Source organism: Canis aureus, chromosome 9, assembly GCF_053574225.1.
Source record: "Canis aureus isolate CA01 chromosome 9, VMU_Caureus_v.1.0, whole genome shotgun sequence".
Classification (NCBI taxonomy): Eukaryota; Metazoa; Chordata; class Mammalia; order Carnivora; family Canidae; genus Canis; species Canis aureus.
This window is the reverse complement of record NC_135619.1, coordinates 45,786,348-45,811,776: the sequence shown is the minus strand read 5'-3', so window position 1 is coordinate 45,811,776 and position 25,429 is coordinate 45,786,348. Positions and strand designations below refer to the sequence as shown.

Genomic DNA, 25,429 nt, shown 5'->3' with positions numbered 1-25,429 from the left:
GGTTAGACGAGCTGGCAGGTAACCAGCCAGGACGTTTCAAGGAACACCCAGGAGCATTCCTGGTCTCTGCCCCCCTAAAATAATTAAAAGCAGCATCAGCTGAGCACCGTTGGGAAAGCAGCTCTGCAAACTGAGCCCAGCCTCCGTGGAGACCTCACGGCTTCAGCGGGCCCCTGTGGCTGTGTGTCCCAGGGCTCTGTTACCTCAGCACAAGGGAAGAAGAGGGAGCTATGGCTGAAGAACAGGCAACACACAACAAAGGGAGGGGGGTCAGTGCTCCTCCCCAACAAGGACCAAACGCTATCGTCTCTCAAGAAAATGTAGAGATGGTAAAAGAAGTGAAATCCAGACTCTGTATGCTACTAGCTTGTGGGAAACAAAGTACCATTTATGAGGCTCCATTCCCTTTTTTTTTAATTTATTTTTTTTATTGGAGTTCAATTTGCCAACATAAAGCGTAACACCCAGTGCTCATTCGCCAAGTCCCCCCCTCAGTGCCCGTCACCCAGTCACCCCAACCCCCCACCCACCTCCCCTTCCACCACCCCTAGTTCATTTCCCAGAGTTAGGAGTCTCTCATGTTCTGTCACCCTCACTGATTTTCTCTCCTTTCCCTTTATTCCCTTTCACTAATTTTTATATTCCCCAAATGAATGATGAGGCTCCATTCCCAAAGATGCTGTATGCGTCTCCTCTTCCTAGAAGTCCCTCCTCTCGACCTGGCTCTGCCTGTCTGTTCCTTCAGCTCCTTCCCCCACCTTCATCCTGCCACAAGGACAACTCACCACCTTCCTTTCACATGGGGGGCCAGGAGAGAACAAGAGATGAAAGGGACAACTATTGGTCAGGGGTCTATGGGTCCTTTCAGAAAATACAAGTGAAACAGCAAGAGGGCCTGCTGAAGCCTCAGCTCTGTGGGAGTAGATGATGTTAATGTTCCCTGAGCGATCAGCTCTGTGCTGCTAACATTTACTAGGTTGGAGCCTACTGGTGCTGGGCCCCCGCCTCCTGTCAACCCTTTATGACAGATAACATCACCTCTGCTTTACAGATGAGGGAACCAAGGCTCAGCGAGTGTGTTTCTGTGCCTAATGTCACACTGTTACTGAGTGACAGAACTGATATTAAAATCCGTGAGGTCAGAGATGGAAGCGCCCGTACATTCTCTCCTGAGATCAGGTGCGTTGCAAACTCCAACGTGCCTCCAAATACCGGGTTGTCTTGTTAAAACGTATTCCCCGATTAAGGGTAAGGGCTGAGATTGCCCTGAGATTGCATACCCATGGTGATGGCCATGCGCAGGCCCCAGGACGAGTTTGAGAAGCAAGGACCTGCACCCCGCAGGCTTTCTCAACCCACGCTGTCTGTGCCATCCGGGCTGGCATTTCTCTGCCTCTTCAGTGTAGATTTGCCACCAGAACAGACCGAAAAACCACCCGTGCCACCCAGTCAGCTAAAGCGATGCACCGAATTACTGCTAATCACTCCACTCCTCCCCATTACCAGGCTGAGTTGGAAAACCCCACCCCAGCTTTAGGTAAGAGAGGCTGGCAGTGCTGCTTCAGTGAGGCACAGAACCGGATGTCAGAGGACGGCTGCTCCCCCAACACCCCACCCCAGGCTGGGATAGGACTTTGATACGATTCTGTATCTCGGGGGGAATCTATGTGATGAAATCTCCTCCGGTTGGCCTCTCCAACGAGCTGACAGGAATTTCCTGTTCAAACCAGCAGAGGAACTCGGGTTTGCTCCTCCAGGGCCAATCTTGGTGGGAAAAGGCACAAAAAAGCAAGAGGCAGAAGCTGCCTTTGTGTGAGTCCAGATGACTTGGGGTCCTGGTTCTGCTCCACTGGTAGCTGGGGGAGGGGGTCTTCTGTGGCTTTCTAGTTGCAGCCCTCAGGGCTGGCTCCAGGGGTCTGAGGACAGATCTTTCAGTAAGGCTGCGGTGACCTGCATTCCACAGAAAGGAGGGGTGGGAGAGGCTCTGGCTCAGGTTTGCTCAGGAGCACAGACAGGCTAGAAGGACAACCCAGAAAACCCAGCCCCTGCAGCCCCCTGACATGCTCCTTCCCGTCTTTCAGCAGACATCACTGAGGGCCTCTGGCGCAGGTGCTGTGCTGACGCTGCACACGGCGGAGGCCGGGATTCCTTGGCTGTGGCCCACGGAGCTTACAGCCAGAGGGAGCCGAGTTTTAAACAGGTCTCTGGAGTTCCATGGAGTCAGTGCTGAGAGGGGGAGTGTCTGCGGTGCGGGGGCCCAGGTGGGGGTTACAGGCTCTGGGTGCTGTTCCCTACCTGGTCACACAATCAAACAATCCAGCTTTCCTTTCTCCAAGAGAAAACCATCACCTCTTCTGGTTTACTTGCTCATTCTCACAGCCTGGCAAACATGGGTCTCCTGTCTCCTCTGGCCAGCTTCCATCTCCCCCAACACCACCCTTTTAGGATCCTCTGGACACCTTGGTGAGAAACCAAAGACCCATATGGGCTTGTACACGAGTGGGCATCTGGAACTTAGCAGCATGTTGACTGGTGAGGTCCTTTCTTGGGCACTCTGCAAAGGTTTGCCTTGGTCAAGAATAAAGGGGTGTGTGGAGGGTGAAAGGTCGGGTCAGCCAGGGAAACAGAGGAGTGGCTGGAAGTGGATGTTGCTACAGTCTGGTTACCAGGGGCTTGTTACCACCCGAACTCCAACAGTCCTGGACAAATGGCAGCCTTTGGAAGGGGACTATTGTGCCTCTCTCCCTCCTCACCAGCCTTAGAGAGTTGGGATCAGTTTTTCTCCCCCTGAATTATCTCCTCTTCCCCGGGCAAGTGATGGGGTTGAGGGGTGGGGGTTTGGAGGAGTACTGATGGCAGCAGATTCACCATTAAAGGAAAAGCCCTACATGCTGTGGATGTCTTGCAGGGCATGATGGGGTCTACAGCAGATGAGCAGTTGCCTTGGTGACACTAATGAAAAGCAGGCCTGGGAGAGGTCCAAGAACCCCCATGGGCTGAGTTATCTACCCCTTCCACTGCTCCCCTCGCCTCCCCACCACCAGCCTCAGATCAAACTCCCCAAATATTTATAAAATCTCAACCAGAAACAGAGAAAGTCAGCCGCCCAGCCAGGCGTCTGCCCACGTCCTTCCGGAGCTGCTCGGGTGACAGTCTCCAACGTGGCTCATTATTCTAGTTTTCTTCCTTGCAGTGAGCTGGGCAACCAGACTAGGAGAGAGAAAAGAAAAAAATGTTTGCTCTGTCCTATCTTGGCTGATTTTGAATCAGGGAACTTACTTGGAGTTTAGGGGCCTTATTTTGGGCAGGTCACCCTGTTCCTACCCCTAATGTCCCTGGGCCACTCCCTGCTCTTCTGTCCCCAATCTGTTTTTTGCTTGCTCCCACCCTCTGTAAAAGTGGGGCTCCAACCTAGACCCTCCACTTCATTTCTTCTTGGCTGTGTACTCAGCTCTTTCCTACTCTGACCCCCCAGCTTTCCCTTGGGAAAGTCAGAAGGAGCACTTGTTATGATGCAAATCTGGGCTTCCAAAATGAAAATGCATGGGATTATGGGGATTGGTAGCAGGAGGAGCTGGCTGCCAGCTGCCTAACTGTGGTGGAGCAGGGATTGGGCTTGTTCTCTCTGGAGAAAAGGGGAGACAACAGGGAATTGGGGCTGGCCTGAAGAAACTCTGGGTGACCTCTGATAATTATATTTTTCAGCGTGTTTTTTAAAACAGATAGCAAAGAACTTGAAAAGCATAAGGTGTATAGAAGTGAGCAGCAGCTCTGGACTCTGGGCCAGCCAACAGGGAGGTGCCATTTTCCATTTGATGAGTATATCATGTGATTGTCTCTCATGACTGCCCTATCCTCCGGGTGACACAGACTTCCATATGGAGAGGAGCAGGGATTTGTGGGCAAGCCTCAGACTGGGTCAAGGGGGTTGAATGTAATTCCAGCAGGTTTAGCCTGGCTATGTTATAAAACCTTTATCTTGGTTTTACCTTTTAAAAAAATGAAGGTTGAACTAGGTGGTCTTTAAAACCTCTTCCAGTTCCATGATCTTTATATAAGAAGCAAAGAATAATAATGCCATATGGCATGAAGTACTACCATGAATATAATTCATTTGATCAAGTGTGGGTCCAGGTGATAATACAGGTGAGAAAGCAGGAGAAGCATTAACAGAAGGTATTGGGAACCTTTCATGAGGTTGGAGCCTCAAGTGTATCTTGAAAGATAAAAGGGATTTGGACAGAAATAAGGAGAAAGTTGAGCTGGGGGTAGGTCAGCAGATGTTGGGAGCAGGGGAGGAGCCTGGAGAAGGAGGCAAGCTAGGTGGAGTCGAGGTAGGTGTTGGGAAACACTGGAAGGTAAGGGTCAATAGAGAGGGTTGGTCCAGGCCATGGGGGAGGAGTATGAGTGTAGGAGAGACAGAGGCTCTCCTGCTTCTCTGGAGATCAGTGCACCTGCTTTGAGTGACTCCCCCCAACACACAGCAGTGAAGGTGGGAGGAAACCAGGTTGGTAATTGGAGGCCAGGACCCTAGGACACTGGCTCCTATGGCCTCAGGAAGGCTTTGGGGTCTGACTCCCCAGAGAGAGTCCTCTTGTCACCTTTCTGCCAAGGAGGCCAGCCAGGTGGCACAGGCTGGTAGGGATTAGAGTCAGAGAGTGTGAGAGGAAGAAAATAAGCTCCCCACTGTTTCAGGAGTGTGAGACCATGATACCTGAATGACCCCAAGGCACGAGGTATAGGGCAGAGGCCCAATCTGGAGCATAGAGGTACTGGGCATCCTGAGGACTCTTCTAGGAAACCTCTGGTGTTTCTCCTTCTAGTTTTCACTGGCTTCCTGCACTCCCACTAGGCACTGGCCTCAGCCTAGTGATGAGAGTGACCAACACATCAGGAGTCTGGCTCTGGCTCTCCTCCTCCTAGTCACGGCCCAGGAGTCAAGGGCCCAAGAGCCCATGAGTCACAGCCCTAGTCACGGCCCAGGAGCCATGGGCCCAGTATTCACAGGTGTTCACAGGTTAGAAGGCCATTTCCCCAAGAGCCATGCATGCCCTGCTGCTGGATCTTGCTTCAGGTATTGGGATCCTGGAATCCCTCCCCAGTTCCCTGAGCTTAACTCCAATGCCAGGGCGGGACTTGAATCTAAGTCTTTTCTGCCAACAGGAGTGGACTGCCACTGGTGAGCGTACCTGTGGACCTCAGGGGGACAAAAAAGGGATGACTTTTGGGAGTGAAATGTGAGTATGTATGTGGAGCTGGGATATGTGGGCTGGGTCTCACACATGTGTGCTCAAGGTGCTTCCTAGTGCCAATGGAGCTTGGGTGTGGAGCCAACCCTGGGTTGACTGCCCTCAGGCCACTATGTTCCAGTGTGAAACTCCAAGAAGTCCACCAATTCTAAATTCAAATTTCACCTTAAAGATGCCATGAAGTATACTTGTCAACTTGAGAGAAGGCAACATATTGTATTTAATAGCTTGTTAGTTTAATTTGCAACTTTCAAATATTTAGACCTATAGAAGCTGGGTTGCATTTATTCTTACCTAGACCCCCAAACTGAGAGGGCATCTACATTTCCTAACCCATTTTATAGCCTGTCCTCTGACTTACATGACACTAATGGTCACCTGGTCTCTGAAGAGCTCATGCCCTCCTGGCAAGCCTACAGGTGCCCTAGGCAAACCTGATGGGCAAAATCAATGGATCTAAGACCTTGGTGAATCCCCCCTACCCCCCAAAGCCAGTTCCAGAAACATAGCAGCATAGAATCCAGGCCTGCAGAGATCTCTACACTCCCCCAAGTGTGTTTCTCTGGCCTTGATCACCCCATGAGGCTGGGGACCCTGTGTGGGAAGGCAGGGCCCAACTCATAGGAAAGCAGAGTGGGTCCCTGTGTGATTTTGAGGGAACCTGCAACATCTCCTTGGCTTACCAGAATACCTGCTCCCCATCCACATCCTCCACCAATGAGGCCTGAAATTTCTTTACAGATGACCCCAGGGATGGGTCACTCTAGGTCTCAACTGCATGCTTCTGCTCAGACTGTTAGACTTAGAAAGTCTTCCCCACCCTGTCTTAAAGGCAGACTGCTTGACAGAGAAGGGCCTTGTCAGAAGTGACCCATCCCTTCTCCTTCAAAATCACATTGTCATTGCAGTTACTATTAGAGAAGTAATTAATGCACCTGGGAAAGATCACACATCCTATAGACAGGTAGAAATGAAAAGCAGAAAAAAAAAAAAAAAAGAAAAGAAAAGCAGAAGCTTCTGAGCCCTAGCTGCCCTTTTCCAGAGATGACCATGGAGACATAGTTGCTTGTGTCCCTTGTAGAAATAGTCTGAGCATATCCAAGGCTAGACCTCTTGGCCCTCCTATCTGTTTGTTACCTGAGGTCTCCAAGGGAAATGATACAGAGATGAGAACAGAGCCATGCCTAGAAGGAACCTTGGGAAAATGGGCCTGGTTGGAAGGGACTGAGAGAGGCAAATGGCCATGAGAAGGAAGTAGAGATGTCAAAGAAGGGAGAAGAAACGTGGAAGAGCATGGCATCATGGAAACCTTGAGATAAGGCATGGCCTCACAGACACTCTGTGAGAGAAAACTGTGGAAGGTGTGCATCAGGGACAGTAGAGGGCTCAAGAGGATGAGAACTAAGAACAGAGGCACTAGGGTGATTAAGGGAGCTGTCGAGTGGAGCTGCAGGGGCAGAAGACCAACCACATGTAAAACAGTGTCTTCTCTATGCTGGTCACTGTTCTAGGTGCTTCCTGCATGTAAATCCATTCCATCTTGACAAGAGTCCCCGTTTGCAGATGAGGAAATTGAGGGGCAGAGTGCTAAGTATTCAAAGGCCACACAGCTAGAACAAGGGAGGGATGGAGTTTGAAGCATACCAGTGCAGTGTAGATCACCACACTCTTAGCCAGACCATACCTAGTCTGTGTGTAGGAGGTAAGGATGTGTCGCCAAGTGGTGGGACCCCCCAGATGTGGTTTGCACCAAGCCCAGAACAGCCCATAAGGTGTCCATGTCCACCATTTTCCAGAAAAGTGAGGGGAAGGAAGAAGATGGGTTAAATCAAAAGGGGAAATGGAATGAGAGGATCCTGGATACCATGCCCGTTTTGTTCTGTGATAGTGGGAGCCAGCAGAGGTGTCAGGAGGGGTAGCTCAAGTGACTGCTCTGCAGGAAATCAGTGCCTCCTGAAAGGGCACCTTTCCAAAGTCCCCTTCAAAGCTCCATGCTTGCCCTGCTGGGCTCTTTCCCTCTCCCCAGTCTCTAGTACCTGTTGCCACCCCACTCCCAGTTCTCTTCCACCTCCTCTTTCTGGGCAGATGGTCTGGAAAAGGCCCTTCGCAGATCCCTGCGCCCTTGACTGTGGGGGCATGTGCCACGTTTGGCAGCCATGAGCATTTATTCCCTTGCATTTTCTTTCTTGGGTGCTCTGACAGTGGGGTCGGCCAGCCCGATCAAAAAGGCTGCCTATGGGGAACAGGAGATGGGGTCAGAAGTTGCGCCCCACATGGCAAGCCCAGTTCTATCTAGGCTGATTTGGGACTGACTGGTGTGTTTAAAAATCGTGCAAATAGGATCACCAGATAAAATGCAGAAAACCCGATGCAATTAGGATTTCAGACAAATGAGGAATAAATTGTCAGCATAAGTGTCTCCCAAATATTTTACATACTCATACTAATATATATCATACTCATAAATATATATATATATATGTATGTATATATATATATATTCACTGTTTATCTGAAATTCAAACTTAAATGGTGTTCCCTATTTTTATTTGCAAAGTCTGGCAATGCTACCCTCAAACACAAAGCTGCAGCCTGGCTCCCAGGACTCGTCAAAGAGAAGGCCAGGCGGTGCTATGCCTTTGATCTAGTGGACCTGCTTAAGTCCTTGTACTCCAGGAATAAAAGAAATCTCTGAGCTGCCCCGGTTCATTGTCTGAGAAGCTCAAGTGCCAAGTTAAGAGGTCCCTCCCCCTGCCCCCTCTGGTGGGAGCCTACATCTCTGTGGGTGGTAAGCAGAGAGGGGGAATGGGGGAGCTTGGCAATTTGGAAGCAGCTGGACAAAGGTCTTGAAACAGTAGACCAGGGGCTGGTTCCTCACATGGGAGGCTCCGAAGTGACTTGTTTTCAGACCCTTGAATTCTCAAGGTTGAGTAAGACCATGCGTGCAAAGGGAAATTGGTGGTGGTCTCACTGAATCCCTCACTACTTTCAAAAGCTAGGTAGGGCAAAACACAGGCCTGTTAGATGTCCCTCAAGTGCACTCTCCTCTCTTGCTTTCTCTTGGCACCCCTGGATTTATCATGTGTTGGAAGGCACATGGGTTGGGGCATCATGTGTAAATCCAGACCGCCTCCCCTGAACACCATTCTGAATTTTGGTCCTCGTGATCCTGTGACCTACTTTTTCCAACTTGCTCTTGGAAGGAGTCACTTCAAGGCCTTTTCTCTATGAATTAATATATCTTTTTGAGGAAAGAGATTATCAAAAGACACTTCAGGACCTGGGACTCAGATATGAAGCTTTGTTTATTTTTAAACTAATTGTGTAGCAGGTCTTGCATGAAGCAATCTGGTAATTTCTGAAAATCTCTATGAAGGTTGCCATGTCACACTATCTGTGGAGGGAAATTACTTTATTGGTTTTTGTTTCCTTTGCTTTTACCACGATTAACAATGAGTTCTAACAGCTATGGCCACATTCTGTTGTGTGGGCAGCAATGGGTTTGACGCCAAATACACATCACAGAATCAGGAAGGTCAGTGTGTTTTTCAGGAGTTTGCCTGATGGACGTGAGCCAGCTTGAAGCCCTACAAAGCAGCAGGCACAGCCAACATTCCCTCTGAGTTGCAATAATCCAGGCAAGAGGTGACGGCAACTTTGACCAATGAAGTAGCAGTCGAGGTGGTAGGAGGTTGTTGGATTCTGGATTTATTTTGAAGAAGTTGCCAACAGGATTTGCTAATGGGTTAGATGTAGGGTGTGAAATCCCCAGAGAAGCAAGGATGACTTCAAGACTTTTTGGCTTGTACAGCTGGAAGGATAGAATTACCCTTTACAGATATGGGGAGGTTGAGAGGGGTGCATGTGGGGGAAGGAGAGTCAGGAGTTTCACTCTGGATATGTTCATCTGAACGTGCCCAGTAGACATCCCTGTGGAGGTGTCAAGTGGACACTTAACTCTGCAGTTCTGGAATTTAGGAGAGAGGTCCAGGCCAGAGGTTCAATCTGGAAGCTGCCAGCAGATGGATGTCATATAAAGCTGTGAGACAGCATGAAATCATGGAGAATGAATGAAGATAGAAAGAAGAGGTCTGAAGGTGGAGCCCTGAGGTCCTTTTCTACTGTTCACCAGCAATACCGAGGAACCATGCTCAATGTTCAGGGGCCACTCAGGTCGCCCACAGTAAGGGCTGGTTCTTTTTGCATGCAGGTTTTCTAATTCAAGAATAGGCTTGGGAGTGAGTGATGGCTGTAAGGTAGATTGCATACCTGTTCTATTGGACCTAGAAGAGGTATTCAGGGAGACAGGCAGACCTTGGTGCCCCTACAACCAGATTTCCACATCGTGAAGCAGGCCAGGAGGCTGAAGGCGTGTACAGTGGGAGCTCCTCTGAGAGCATGGAAAGCCAGGCTACATAGATAGGAGATCTTGGTTGGAGACGGTCGTGTGCTGAGGCTCTGTGAACCAAAGGCATGGGCCAATTCTCATGAAGTGGGTTCCAAGAGGCCGGCTGTGCTTAGGCAGGTAGGTGCTATAAGGAAGGGTCTAGGTAGATGAAATGGGAGAAGACAGTGCCTCAGAGTGAGTGCCGCGGTCAGGCTGATGTGCACTCAACTCGGGCAAGCTACTAAGCCATGCTATCAACAAGGAGGTGAGCATGGTGCCTGCAAACAACCTATGATCCATAAACGGTAGCTGTTAGTATTTTAACAATCACTCGTGGTTTTAGGACACTCTGTCTGTATCTAGGCTTATTCAGATGAAGATTGGAGGATACACTGCAGAAAAAGCAAAGACAGCATACTGCCCCTCTGAGACGTGAGTTTGGTTTTTAGAAATAGCTATACTGAAGCTTTGCCTTCCACACAAGGAGGACATTTTTTTAAGGGTTTTTTTTTTTTTTTTAAGGTTTTATTTATTCATTCATGAGAGACACACAGAGAGAGGCAGAGACATAGGCAGAGGTAGAAGCAGGTAGAAGCCTGTGGAGAGCCCGACATGGGACTCAATCCTGGGACTCCAGGATCATGACCTGAGCCAAAGGTAGACGCTCAACCACTGAGCCACCCAGCTGCCCCGAGGAGGACATTTATTTTCATGACCAGGAAGCAGTGGCCTTACTGAGAGAAACATACCTTGAAAGAACACTTTCTTGCCTCCAGGTATGACAAGAAAGGGAGAAAGGCAAAGCAACGCAGTCCAAAGCACAGACCTGGGAAGGTAGTGCAGATGGACTGAGTTGGTCACTGTATTAGCAGAGGCTGACCTCAGCCTGTAAGGCACAGGGAGGTACTGTCCGGCACATCCTTTTTAAGGGGGAGAATTGGAAGTGTGTCCTGGGACCAGCCTCACCCTTTAATTTGAGAAGAAACAGGCTTGACGCAGGGGAAAGAATCACTACAGGTTACATGGCTGGTGGGTAGAAGGCTAAGACCAGGTCCAGGAAGGCAGAAACTGTGGGGTAGGAGGATCTTGATGAATTGTGAGGAAGGTACGAACGGTAAAAACTAGGTGCTCTGGCTTATAGTCTGGGTTGTAGAACCCCATGGCAACGACCAGCCTGGGACTGGATTTTTTAATTCTTTTTAAGTAAAAATCAGGGGAACAATGAATAAAATCAGATCATTAAAATAATGCTTTTATATTTCATTGTGGAAGCCTCTAGACTAGAGAAGTGAGGATTTATCTTTAGTTATTCCTTTCTGAAGCTGGGCCTTTATTTTTAAAAGGATTAAAATAATGGGTGACAGAGTTTAAGGAGGGCACTTGCTGTGATGAGCACCAGGTGTTGTATGTAAGTGATGAGTCACTAAATTCTACACCTGACACTAACATTACACTGTCTGTTAACTAATTGGAATTTAAATAAAATCTTGAGAAAGAAAAAATAAATAAATAAAATGATTAAAGTCATGGACAAGGCTCCAGGACAAGAAAGACCCAGTGAGTGGCTTTGCTCTAGTTATCCTGTGAAGGAGCAGCCAGTTCCTTGTGTTCCCTTGAGCCTGGACCACACAAACCTGGCATTGCCCTCCTCTCTCCTTGCCTCATGGTGTCTCCTCTTGAATTACAGTCATCATGGAGATCAGGTTATCTCTCTGGCTTTTAGGCGAAAGGTCAAGATCTGAAAAGACTTGGAACCAAACTGGAAAATCTGCTTCCCTCTCCAGAACTCCCTGTCAGCTTTTAAGCTTCTTCTGTTTATACAAGTCTCAGAGAGGGCATTGGTCTTTTGTGTTCTCACATAGGCGCAGGCCTCTCAAGCTTGTTTTCCAGTGAATCTCAGCAAACCACAAACAGAATGGCCTTGTTTATTCCTTCTTTATCCAGAACTTTTTTCTAAGTAAGAGAAAATCAAATGCTTTCTCTTGCTTTTGAAATACACACATGCCAAGATCTGTTGTACCACGGCAGTGGTGAGCTTAGCAAGGAGCATGGATTCTGAGTCAAGCGATAGCTCACCCAACCCAGGCCCACCTCTGACCCCTTACTGGCCTTACATCATGCCCATGCCCCCAAATCAAAGTCCTGATCTCACCTCCAACACAACCAATTGAACAATGGACTTCAGAGGAGTAATACTGATCTAATTGTTATGAGGCAAGGATGCCTCTTACCCAGAAGCTCTAAAGCACTGAAGTCCAATCTTCTTCTGAGAATATTTCCCTATATTGCTTGGCATTAGTCATGCCCACTGCTTTAATGTCTCTTTCTAGAAAGTAAGACTCATTTCTTATCACCAAGCACCATAGAAATTATGCCAAGAGACTTGGTTAGAACAAGGGTTTTAAATTTTATGCATCTTCAATCTTCCTGCAAATGTCTTAATCTTTCATTCTCCAAAGCTTGGAGATCCACAAAGGATGAAATTGGCTGCCTGGTGGGCAGACAGCCTGGTTGCAGGGGTGGCTGCTGGTTTCTAGAATGAGCAGGGCAGAGGGCCCTGGCAGTTGCCTAGCCGTCTTCCTCTATGGGATAATCCCAGCTCATCAAGGGTGTGTGTGTGTGTGTGTGTGTGTGTGTGTGTGTGTGTGTGTGGTGGGGGAGGCCATAGGAAAAGAAATATAATGTGTTCTGGAATCTAAGGTTTTAAGATTCAGTGGTCTATTTCAACTTACCAAACAGGGTCCCAAACCCAAAGAAGCACCAACTGAGCTCATTTCACTCCAAATCAGCCAGACCCAAACCACTGTAGGTTCTCAGTCTGGGGAGAAAATGCAGTATGGGGACCTCCAAGGAGACATTAGAGGGGACTCATTGTATGAGTTTTGGAGTCAGACAGACCCAAGTTCAGATTCTGACCTCACTATTTAGAAGCTATATGAACTTGGGCAAGTCAAATGACTTCTCAGAGACTCAATTCCTTCATTTTCCAGTTGAGGATAAAAAACACATCCTCATAGAGTTCTTATTTTGATAGAATACCCCTGGCTAAGCAGTAAGAAGAGGCATCAAAAGGGTGTGCCAGGCACAATGCCAGGCACAAAGTATATGCTCACTAAAGGGTCTCATTTGTTATCTAAGCCAATCCCTATGGTCTCCTATCAAGGAAATAGTTATTCTTGAGAAGTTTCTTGGAAGCTAGGGTCTTTTTAATTAAGACTTTTTTTTTTTTTTAGACATAGGCTCCACACCCAGCGTGCATCTCAATGCATAATGCAAAGCTTGAACTCATGACCCTGAGGTCAAGACCTGAGCTGAAATCAAGAATTAGACACTTAACCGACTGAGCCACCCAGGTGCCCTCTTACCCTCTTGCCCTTTTAACTCCTTGGCCTACTTCCCTAATACCCTGCCACCCCACCTGGCAGCTTAAGACAAAAAACCCTGGCTAACTTGGTAGGCTGTCACCACTCCTTGAGGACCTCTGGAATTGACTAATGAGGCCACCTCAGGTGCCACTTTGCCACTAACCTTGGAAAAATAAATAAATAAACTATGATCTGTTGGAGAACAGCAATAGGAGAAACATGCCCACAACCTGGTACTGTGGGGATCTCAAACCATAGGGCTCTTTTAGTAAAGTAACACATTTCTGTTTCACCAGCCCAAGGTCCACTGACCGGGCCTGGTGGACTCAACATGGAGGTCTGGGTGCTCCAGTTTCACTCTGGCAGCCCTCAGAGTCCTACCTTCACAGGCTGCAGAAGTCCTGGATGGGAGGACAGGAGCTATCTTTTAGGAGAAATCAACAATGATTTCTCAGTTCTATTATTTTAAATAATATCCCGTAGGTGCAACATGGTTTTGTGGGCTAAGTATTCAACCTATGTGGCCAGTGATGTTGTTAGTGAAGACAGTTTCTTGCCATCCCTGGCTTGCTAGAGTTAGGGTGAGGGTAGAGGGTAGAGGGTGTTGGATTCCCTTTAATAAGTAAGTGAGCATAAACAAACAGATAGATAAACAATAGATAGATGATTAGGTAGATAGATAGATAGATGATAGATAGAGTGGTCAATGAGAATGGAAGATTGATCTAAGCCCAGAAATATGTGCTGCATGTTCTTGTTCGCCAGGCTATATGGAAAGAACTAGGCACCAGAGTGAAGCTAAATCTTTATCTGTGAGCTGAATGCAAGGTCTTCCACCTGGTGGCTCAGGAACAAGCATGGATTGGTACTCAGGACCTGGACAGTGTCTGGAGGTTCCTTAGAACATCGGGTTTCTGAGGGGGAGTTTTGGGGATTCATATACTCATTCAATAGGTATATGCTGCAGCTTTGTTCGCAGTGGGAATGACAGATAATAAACAACAGAGACATATCTCATATGTTGTTTGGTGATAATTTTATGGAGAAAAATCAGTCAGGTGACAGGGATGAGGAGTCTTTAGGTAAGAGTGCCAGCAAAGGTAGGGCATTTTGTTTCTTCATGTAGAATGTCAATAAAGACCTCCTTAAGAAGGGAACAAGCCAAGATACAAGATTGGGGGAGGGCAATCAGGGAGAAGGATGAGCAAGTGCACAGGCACTGAAGTAGGCAGGAGCCTGGCTTCCTTGAGGAACATCAAGGAGTCCAGTGTGGCTGGAAAGGAAGAGAGAAGGATGGAGAGGCAGAGGAGGAGAGGGCTGAGAAGGGGCAGGACTAGGTCATGTGGGTCTCTAGGCCACTCTGAGCCCCTGGCTTTTACTAAATAATATGAGGGCCACTAGAGGATTCTGAGCAGAAGGAGAACATGATCAGATATATGCGGATTACCCTGGGTGCTGGTGCCCCACAGCTAAGTTTGAATCTTGATTCCACATATGATCCATAGCACCTTTGGTGAGCTATTGATCTTTCTATGCTTCCCTTATAGAATGGATTAGTACTCATCCTTCATAGGGGCCTTCCTAGGGTTATTGTAGGGTGAAATGAGGTAATGCATGCATGGTGCCTGGCATGTGGTAAAAGCTCAAACATTAGGTATTATGCTGCTGCTGCTGCTGCTGCTGCTGCTATTGATGGCACACAGGCAGTTTGGACATAGGAAGGCAAGTTCTATGGGTGCAAAGGGGTGTTAAAATTGAAGCCACCAACGGGAGGTCAGTCATGGAAGTCAGGACTCACTGGGAGGTCAGGACAAGGAGTGGTCAAGAGGGAGAGGACAATCTAGCTCTAGAGGCAAGGTGACAGTGTGCAGGTGGGCAGTGAGGGGTACCCCAGGAGTTATCTGGTTGGCTAACTGGGTTCAGGAGCGCCAGGCAAAGAGACCTGGAAACAAGGAGCTGGGTCTTGGGCATGGCATAACGAAGGTGCTCTCCAAAAAGATCCAATGGAAGAAGTGCCCAGCTACAGGGACAGCTTGAGAGCAAGTGACCAATGCCTTCCTTTTGGTGGACTTCGTGAAGAAGAAGCATTAGCTTCTAATTAGTAGAAAGCAAGACAGCTGCTGACACAGTCCAGCTTACAAGATGTGAAGTCTGGGAGGTAGTTGGGCAGGTCCATGAGGCAGGGTTGGGGCTGAAGTGTGGTGGAGGAAATTAAACCCACTGTAGGGTTGAGAGACTCCAGGGGACTACTCAACACTTAGCAGAATCCAGTAATATATTTGAGCTAGAGATAATATCTCAAAAGGTTGACCAGACATTTAAAAACGGATTATAAACATCCCTGCTTCTAAGCCAGAAGCTTAGACACAGGACATGGGACAAACACCAAGGTCTTGAGGCCAAGTTTCTGTATAGAGTATGAACTACCTAAAAACTGGGGTCTGAGAGGACAGACAACGTATATGGGCTAAAAATGACTCCAGAATGGCATATTTTCTAGTTCTTGGGATTGTGCTTTATAGGTTTATTCTGCTAGGCAGTGAGATAAAATCCTGTGTCTGCCTCCAGCAGCCCCTTCTTCCCGTTAGAGACTGTTCACTCTTCTTTTTCTCTTCTTCTAACAGTCTTGATCATCTGGTTCTTGAGTGAGGACCTGAGCTGGGGATGTCTTTCAAAAACAGCAAACCAACAATCAACCAAAACAAACAAACAAACAAAAAACCCAATTAATAACTGACAACAATGAACCTACTAGGCAGGCAAAACAATGGCCCCTTAAGGATGCCCATGCCCTCATTCCCAGAAACCATGAGTATGTTACCTCACAAGGTAAAGAGGAATTAAGGTTACTATTGGCTGGCTTTAAACTAATCATATTGTCCTGGATTATCTGCGAGGGCCCATTGTAACCACAAGGGTCCTTCAAAATAGAGGGAGGCAGAAGAGGAGATTGGGGTGATGAGATGTGAGAAGGACTCAACCCATCACTGCTGGCTTCACAGATGGAGAGGGGCCAGGAGCCAAGGAAAGTGGGTGGCCTCCAGAAGCAGGAAAAGGCAAGGGAAGCAGGTTTTCCCCTGGAGCCTCCAGAGAGGAACAGCGTCCTGCCAATGCCCCGATCTCAGCCCAGTGATACCTTGTCAGATACCTCCTGATCCCTGGCACTGCAAGATAATGAATTGGTGTTGTTTAGGCCACTAAGCCTGGGGCAGTGTCCCAGCAGCAGTAGAAAAGGAGCACAGTGCCCCCCCAAACTCTCTGTCCCACGGAGCCCGCCAGGTGCTACAGCACAGGGGCCCTCAGCCTGGCTCCCCAGACTTAGTGTACAAGGTCGCCTGTCTTATGCTACCGTCCCTTGACCGTCCCTGCCTCTCACCGCTACCAGTGCTCAAGATTCCTCCTGAGAGGGTCCTTTATGTTTGCACAGAGCTCTCAGGCTTACAAAGCACCTTCCGTAGTTGGTGTGAAGTTGAGAAGGAACGACTTACGTGTGAGCGCTTTGCGAACTGGAAAGTGAACACAGGCATGAAGTAGTGAGAGACTTTGTGTGTGTGGCTCTCCAGGCGTCCAGCCCAAGGCCTCTGAATGCCCACAGGGCTTCTCCCCTCAGGGCCTGGCCACAGTGTCTTAAATGCTAGTTCTGTATGTACATGAGTTACCTTCTCACCAGGCCCGGAGCCTCTTTGAGGGCAGGGCTCCAGACTTACATATGGATCTTGACAACCCTCGTAGGGAGAAGCTTAGCTGTGGTACAAGTGGGCATGGGGAGGGAAACAAGAGTCAAAAGGTCACAACAGATTGGCAAGGGCACTGGCCCACCTCTCTGCTTAGCCACAGCACTTAGACTCACACTCCCTGATGACAGGGCCATGCTTTTGCCTCTTTGGAGTAAGGTGTTTGGCAAACAGTTGTTGGAAACATATTTCTCTCAGTACCCTGCCCTGGTATCTTTTTTTTTTTTTTTAAAGATTTCATTTATTTATTCATGAGAGACATAGAGAGAAAGAGAGGCAGAGACACAGGCAGAGGGAGAAGCAGGCTCCATGCAGGGAGCATGATGTGGGACTCGATTCCAGGTCCCCAGGATCAGGCCCTGGGCTGAAGGTGGCGCTAAACCGCTGAGCCACCTGGGCGGCCCCAGTATCTTTTAAGTCCTACCACAAATTCCTCCAGATGCCTCTGGCCTTTGTCTGATTCTGGATCTTTTTCTTTTCTTTTTAAGGATTTATTTATTGAGACACACAGAGAGAGAATGCATGAGTGTGTGGGAGGTGGGGGGAAGGGTCAGAGGCAGAGGGAGAGAGAGTATCGAGCAGACTCCATGCTGAACTCCGGGCTGACTTGGGGCTTGATCTCCTGACCTGGAGATCACAACCTGAGCTGAAACCAAGACTCAGACACTTAACCAGCTGCACCCCGGATCCCAGGGCTTCTTACCTACAGTCAAGGGCCCCACCTGGGTGGCTCAGTAGCTAAGCAACTGCCTTCAGCTCAGGGCGTGATCCTGATCCAGGGATCAAGTCCCGCATCGGGCTCCCTGTGAGGAGCCTGCTTCTCCCTCTGCCTGTGTCTCTGCCTCTCTCTCTCTCTCTGTGTCTCTCATGAATAAATAAATAATTTTTTTTTAAAAACCCTGAAAACAAAAAACAAAGGGCCCCCACGAAAAGAGTCTTAATTCTGGGCCCTCTCAAGCTCCCTCATGGGTCCTGCGCTGGGCTCTGCTCCAGGCAGGACAGGCCTCTGGCTACTCCGTTTCCACAGGTTCGGGGAATGGATGCAAAACAAGGAGCCCCGCAGCAGAGGGATCCGAGTATGGGGACCCAGGGGCCAGCAGGGCAGCCTTGCTCTTCCCGCTCGTTGGCACAGCCTGTCCTGTTACTCTGGGCCACTTTAGGTGAACGGGAAAAAAAACAACGTCTGTCAGCTACAGAATGAACCCATCAGGAAAGGAATGTTATTGCCAAGTGTTCTCAGAGGGCTTGACAAACAACGAAGGTGGAAACTTTAACATCAGGCTCCGGTTCCTGACCGTGGCCCCTGGTGGCCCTTCTGTGTGCAGAGGCCTGGGGCCCCTTAAGAGAGAGCCCCTGTCTACCTGACTCTCTTCACGTTTCCAGGCTTCATTGGCCTGTTGGCGCAGCTCCTGGGAGAGGGGCTCCCAAATGAACAGCCTGTGGGGAGCAGAGATTGCTGGGATTCTGGCTGCTGTCAGGCCAGGCGCTGTGGCAAACCTGAGAGCCCACAGCAGTGTCCAGTGTCGCTGCTGGCTGTGCCCTTTCTATAGTGGCATTTCCATCTCCAAGGAGGCAGCCAAGGCAATTGGGACCTTCAGCGTATTGCCCTCTGGGCGGGCAGGGGTGTCCCCTAGCAACTGGAGCTGTGATCTGCATATGACAGCACGTTGCATCTATTCAGGACTTTCTTTCCCTGCTTTCTTTGAAACGAGCTTGCCCTCTACCCAAGTTCCCTGTGAACCCCATACAATGAAAACAGCAGTTGACAGGTTCCCTGTAACTCGTGCAATCTGAGTGCATCCAAGAGGAGAAAGAGAGCACTCATTACTGAAACACAAAACGAGCCCCTTCCAAGGCACAGCTAGTCGGCCCTTCAGTTTGCCGCCGCTGACCCCACTGCCCTTCCAAGCACAATGAGCAGAGGGAGGAGAGGGAGAGAGAGGTCTTTACTCCTCAAGTTGCCAATTGATCATCTTCCTAACCCCTCTGGGGGCTTCTTCGTCCAAACAATTCAGGTGACAGAGGTCAGGGCTCCAGCCCATTCCTTGGGGAGATCTTAGCTCTCCCTGCAGGGACTTTCCCAGGTGAAACAAAGACAAGCTCTAGAAGCCTTAAACAAACTCCTGCTGATGACGCAGAGCAGAAACAGAGAAAGGGGAAATTAGAGGTGCTCAGAATCACAACACTGGGCCTCAGGCCTTTCATCCAGCCAGACCTCAACACCCTTTTCACACTCTGTGACTGGGCCATGCATTGTGGAAGCCCAGTCATGTCCAAACCCCCAACATGGCAGCTAATGACAACCACCTGGTATCAGGGTTGGGGAGAGAAGCCATGTAAGGGATGGAAACAGCTCTTATTTTTGCCCACCCTGGCTTTTAGCTGATTAACCAGACTTCTAATATGCAAAATATCAGAAGATGAGAAAGAAGAGGCAGAGAAAGAAGAAGGAAGAAGATGGAGGAAGATGAGGACAATGATGAGAAGGAGGAGGATGAAGAAGAAGAAAGAAGAAATAGTTTATGAGGTAGGTCTAAACAGTTCAAGCTTTCAAAGAAAGCCTGCAGAGAACTGCTGACCATTCCGGAGGCTGTCCAGGGAGGGTTCTGATGGATCTAACTCTACCGCTTGAATGCTATACCCTATTGTGCACAAAGCAACACAAGCTAGTGTTAATGAAAAAATATACCCGGGCTCTTGGGCTTATCCTATCCAGTCCTCAGAAGAGCAAGAGATGGCTAAGCAGCATAGGGCTTTGTACTTTTATTCCTAATTCCAGAAGCAGTAAACAGAGTGAGCACACAGCCACATTGCGCCAATGACCTCTTTGGGTTTATGTAGGACCACAGGCAGTCATTTAACCAATGGGCCTCTGAGTTTATCATCAAGAAATGAACTGTATCACTTGCAAGTCTCTACATATGCCATGTACTTTCATTTTTCCAATACTGACCCATTATGCCGAGTGCCCTCCCTACACTTATTGACCTGGCAAATTCCTGCCGAGTCTTCAAACCACATATCAAGTGCTATGTTCTTTATATACACTCATATCTTAGCAGTGTTCACATTGTGATCTATTTACTTACCTTTCTGTCACAAGGCTGTAATTCCTTTGAGTGCAGGATCATGTTTGTTTTTTCATTTTTATATTGTTGGTTAGTGCATAGTATCTACTCAATAATCACCTAAAGAACTGAACTAAATCATGATAAAGATCATTATTTCTTTTTCAGGTCCTAGGTTGGGTTTTATTCAATCACCAAGGACTGTGAACAGGGCTCTGGCATTGCATAACTCCAGAGACCCCATTTTCATAGAATATAAGAATATTCTTATACTTTCTATGCAATATGGTAGCTCTGCTTATAGAACTCCTAATATAGGCCAGGCTAAGGGGAAGTCTAAGTAGGAACTTACACTCTAGTTACAAGGACAGAGCTAATGTGGAAAGATACAAAAGTCAAGAGTGGTTTTGCCTATGGGTGCAGGAGGAGGCCTGGGAAAGGAGAGATCAGTGTGGACTCTAGTCACTCGGAAAGGCTTTGTGAAGAAATTTCACTATCTGTGATGAATGGGGTAGAAAATAGAATGATAAAAGGAACATGCAGAGCACAGAGTACTTTCAGGACAGTGGACCTATTCTCTATGATATTATAATGGCAGATACATGTTACCATACATCTGTCCAAACTCACAGAATTTATAACACCAAGAAGGAACCCTCATGTAAACTGTGAACTTTGGTGATAATGATGTTCCAATGTAGATTCGTTGGCTGTAGGGAATGTATCACTTTGGCAGGGGATGTAGATTGTGGAGGAGATTGTGCATGTGTTGGGCTGGGGGATATGAAATCTCTTTACTTTCTGTCAATTTTGCTGTGAACATAAAGCTTCTCTAAAAATAGTCTATTTAATAATAAAAAAAAAGAAAGCATGAATCTATTTGGGATATTAACAGGAAAAGGTTTATTGAAAAAGGAGCAAGCAAAGCACATAGGAGATAGTAAACAATGTGGCCTGACCAGAGATAGTGGGAGGAAGTATGCACTGAAGAGTAATGAGAAATTAGGTTGGAGAAGTAAGATGGGGCAGATGATGAAGAATCTTGAAAACCAAGTAGAGAAGTTCAGACTTGATTTTGGAGGACATGGGCCTATAGGTTTTAAGGCTGAGAGGTGATTTAACAAAAATAGTAAATGTAGGGGATCCCTGGGTGGCGCAGCGGTTTGGCACCTGCCTTTGGCCCAGGGCGTGATTCTGGAGACCCAGGATCGAGTCCCACATCGGGCTCCCGGTGCATGGAGCCTGCTTCTCCCTGTGCCTGTGTCTCTGCCTCTCTGTGTGTGTGTGTGACTATCATAAATAAATAAAAATTTTAAAAGAATAGTAAATGTAGAAGCAGAGTTTGAAGAGTGTTTAGAGAGAGAGAGCCTAGAACATTCTCCTAGTTATCAAGGTACCAAGTTCAGTAGGTATATGTTTTGATCTCATGACTATTTATGGACAGAGCTGTGGAAGATTGTGGTTGGTCTGGCAGCAGTGGGCAAGATCCTACAGTGCTCTGTGAGTATGAGCTTTCTACTGGATTGAGGTCACATGATGAGTGAAGCTGGCATGAGAGCATATGAGGCAAGGGGTGCTCAAGCTTGAGGGGCTAACCCGGCTTTGCTGCTTACTTAATTTGCTGCTGCTTGAAATTTGGCCTTGACATTGTTTTCCTAATATCTAATAAGTATGATAAATAAGACAGTTCCAGGGGTAGCCCGGGTGGCTCAGCAGTTTAGCGTCGCCTTCAGCCCAGAGCCTGATCCTGGAAAACCTGGGATCGAGTCCCACACTGGGCTCCCTGCATGGACCCTGCTCCTCTTTCTGCCTGTGTCTCTGCCCCTCTCTCTCTGTCTGTCTCTCATGAATAAATAAATAAAATCTTAAAAAAGAAAAAGACAGTTCTGTGGACAATGGGCCTTCTTGTTTATTGTTTACCTTCTTGTTTAGTCTCTGGATTTTTAGTACAGTGTGTAAGAGATGAAAATGTGGTTTTCTGTATCTTGAAAACCAGTCAGTCATTCAACAAAGAGTTATTAACTTTGAGGACAGACCAGGAAAGAAAAGAGACAAAATCCCTGCATTTCCAGGGCTAAACATTCTAGTAAGAAGCCATGTAAATTAGTATCGTATCAGTTGTAGGAAGGGTGAGCCCTGGACCCATGTAGCCTGGAACAATCAGGAGTGGAGGGTGACAAAAACCAGAGAAATGTAGGAAGTTGGAACCAGGAAGAGAGAGCAAGCTTACTTTGTTCTAGAAAAGTAGTCTTCAAATTTTATAGACAGTATACCCAAAGGATGCAAGTGGATATAGCCTCTCAGCAAGAGTGGCTTGTGGCTACAGAGGTACTAAGGAAGGATGGGAGTATAAACACCCTGAGAAAGAAGAAAGAAGAGATCCAGGTTACATCCCTTAGTTGCATGGGGATAACCTGATGGAGTGAGGTGTACAGGGGAGCATTTGCTTCCTTGGAACACATTTTCCTTTAAAAAAGCATCTTTTTAGCAATATCTTAAAAGATGATATTGAAATGAAGATGTTAAGCCCATCATGAAAACACACTAGGGAGAAAGCAAGAGTCAGTCTGTCTAGTATGTAGTCAAAATATTAATGACCAGGCATGAGATATAGAGAGAAGTGGGGACAGGGGACAACGAGGTCAGCCTTCTTTATATGTCTGGATATTGGAACCTGGGAAAACTGCTGGCCAGCTCTTGAGAACTATTATAAAACTGGGTCAATGCATCAAAGTCACAGAGTGGTGGATTCTATCTCAATATAAGAAAGAACTTCCTGAGGATGAAAACTTTCCAAAAGTGGCTCAGATGTCTTCACAAAGTAGTGTGTATCCTATCCTGGAAGAGTTCAAACCCCATAATGGACATCTGTCAGAGCCTCCAGTATTGGGATGACCAGCCAAAGCCTCTAATGCTCCAAATCTCAGATTCTGGTGATAGAAGGTAGACGTCTGAAGAGTAGGATAAATCTGAGGACTAGTCTTACCCAAAGCCCAGAGAAAACCTTCCAGCTACAATCATAGGAGCCCAGAGACTGGTTCTTAAAACATAATCCATTCCCTGCCAGCCCTTCATTACCAAGGGCTTGGCAGTCATTCCTCTGCATCATTATTTGATAAAATACTTAGAGGCATTTTTTAAAAAGATTTTTAGTTTATTTATTCATGAGATACAGAGAGAGAGAGAGGCAGAGACACAGGCAGAGGGAGAAGCAGGCTCCATGTGGGGATCCTGATGCAGGACTCAATCCCGGGACTCCAGGATCATGCTCTGGGCCGAAAGCAGGTGCTAAACCGCTGAGCCACCCACGGATCCCTCTTAGAGGCATTTTAAAGATGGCCAAAGTGGAGAAGTGAGAAAGCAAAGGGCCTAGTTCAAGAGGGAGACTTGCCTAGGACCAGAACCCAGTGAGGTTTGCACTCAAGGGGTGGTGCAGAAACTCCAAAACAGAAAGGCCTGGCTCTGACAGAGTCAGATCTCAACTACCCTGGGCCCTCCTTTGAATGGTTGAACAAACGGCTCTAAATCACCTTTTGCTGGAGGAAGCCTGGTGCTCACAGGAGGGTCTGAGATTGGCCCCTGATAAGGCAGCATGTCCTGTCTGGCTCCCCATCCACACCTTCCCAGCTGGGCCGGCTGTGGATGCCGCAGAGTTCAAAGGCACTGCTTCCCTTGGACCCACATCAAGGACTAGAATGAGAAAAGGTCCTCTGACCTTCCCATAGTGAAGGATGGGACCACCTTTGTGTTGCATGTGTTGAGAGGGGGAGTAGATTTTTCCTGTCACTATTGTGTTTTCATGTACTGAGTGTAGAATATCTGAAAACAATCATCGGAAATAGTCTTTCACCTATGGCCAGAGGCTGGAGCCTGGCCCAGTGTGGTGAGAGGCTGTGTCCATCCAGTGGGAACCCGGTGGTCCCTGTTAAGGACTCACTAGGGGGCATGGCTGGGCTTTCCTAGTCCCTGCCCTAAACACCGGTGCCCTGTGAGTGCCTTCTGGCTAGGCCATGGGTTCTTCTTTTTTTTTTTTTTTTAAGATTTTATTTATTATTTATTTATGGGGGGAGGGCGGAGGCAGAGACAAAAGATTTTATTTATTATTTATTTATGGGGGGAGGGCGGAGGCAGAGACAAAAGATTTTATTTATTATTTATTTATGGGGGGAGGGCGGAGGCAGAGACATAGGCAGATGGAAAAGCAGGCTCCATGCAAGGAGCCTGATGTGGGACTCGATCCCGGGTCTCCAGGATCACACCCTGGGCTGAAGGTGGCGCTAAACCGCTGAGCCCCCTGGGCTGCCCTAGGCCATGGGTTCTGATTGCAAGTGCCTTCTGCTTACCAGCTCTGTCAACAGGAGCCATCAACCTGGAGACCAAACCCTATCCTAAGTCCCACAATCCACCTCAATCTCTAAGTTTTCCACTTCCTCTTCAACCCAATTTGATCATTAAGACCATTCCAGGCCTGAAGTTCAGCCCTCTCCTGGGCTCTTGGGACGGTGCCATGCGGTAGTGGCAAGCCATGTGGGGAGACAGTCGGATTTCCACCCACCCTGAGGTTAAGGCTGCTGGGTGCTGGTGGTGGGAAGCTGACGAACTCTGTGGCTGTAAGTACTGGGTGGGAAGGCTCCTCCAACCAGAGCTCCCCTGCTCAGGCCTGGACTGGCCTCCTCTCTGGGAAAGAGGACCATGCCACATTCTTTCTCACAGGCCTGTCCCACGCCGGGTTAGATCACTAAGCTCCAGAGGCCTCCTGTTATCAGAAAGGGCCACCGCAGTGCTCACAGGGGCAGTCCAGGCCTCTGTGGTATGACCTCTCCTGAGAGGAGCCTGGAGAAGCCACGGACCAACACCCACAGGTTGAAAAAGAGACAGAGTACATTAAGGAGGGAAAAAATGAGAAGCATGAAGATCTGTACCAGAGGGGTGCTGGCCACAGCAAGCCCCGCTGGAGGCTTTCCCCACCATTCTCTGCCAACCCTGACGTCTCAAGGACCCAGTGAAGAAAAATTGAGCCCCAAACTGATTATGGCCCAACTTTCTGAAAGGACATAGGTCACCCCTTTTCCATCCCAAACACCAGGCAGAGCAAATGCTATTAATAACCCCAGCCCCTTCCCAGGCCACTCAGGGTATGTAGAGCCGGAGTCTGCTTCTCGAATGCAGGCAGCTGTTCTGAAACAGGTTTGAAAAGTGATCTTTGGCACATAATGAAAAGGGTGTGTATGTATGTGTCGGGGAGGGGGGTACCCAAGAACTCTCTATCAGGGCCAGTAATATTTTTAATTGCCGAGAATCGGCCTGTGGCTGTTGCTCAAGGCTACAGCGTGCAGCCTTGCCAAGGATTGGAAACTAATTTCAGAGGAGGTAAGAAAGCACGTCCCAAGGACTGTTCATTACTGAGCTGTCATTTCTTATGGAAAATCAGGTGACGCCTCAGCGTTTATACAGTCCTCTCCCCACCACCTCTCCCTCTTTCGTTCCCATCTAGAAAGGGAGCAGTGAACTTGAGCAATCTGGGAATTTTGGTTTCTGCCCTCCCCCTGAAGCATGACCGATGGCCCATTTTTCAAGCCAAATCTCACCCCTTGCAGGCAGCTGTCAGGAAACCACAGAAGGTGCT

General features: G+C 48.1%; 1 protein-coding gene and 1 long non-coding RNA gene across 9 annotated transcripts in view; one reads left to right on the top strand and one right to left on the bottom strand.

Moving 5' to 3' along the window:
* Positions 1-550: 550 nt before the first annotated feature.
* Positions 551-25,429, bottom strand: part of RAD51B (RAD51 paralog B) — a 682,017-nt gene continuing 657,138 nt past the window's right edge. For 7 of the 8 annotated variants that reach the window (XR_013386416.1, XM_077909744.1, XM_077909742.1 and 4 more), the window contains one exon: positions 551-3,210. Coding sequence is in view for 6 of the 8 variants with exons in the window: in XM_077909744.1 (XP_077765870.1) it covers positions 3,170-3,210 (41 nt within the window). In the remaining 2 variants the exon portion in view is untranslated. The remainder of the gene's footprint in view (positions 3,211-25,429) is intronic. The other variant, XR_013386415.1, reaches the window with a different exon arrangement.
* Positions 1,527-25,429, top strand: part of LOC144320783 (uncharacterized) — a 33,860-nt gene continuing 9,957 nt past the window's right edge. Inside the window, exons 1-3 of the long non-coding RNA XR_013386421.1 lie at positions 1,527-1,812; positions 5,164-5,237; positions 19,118-19,262. This is a non-coding gene — a long non-coding RNA (uncharacterized LOC144320783). The remainder of the gene's footprint in view (positions 1,813-5,163; positions 5,238-19,117; positions 19,263-25,429) is intronic.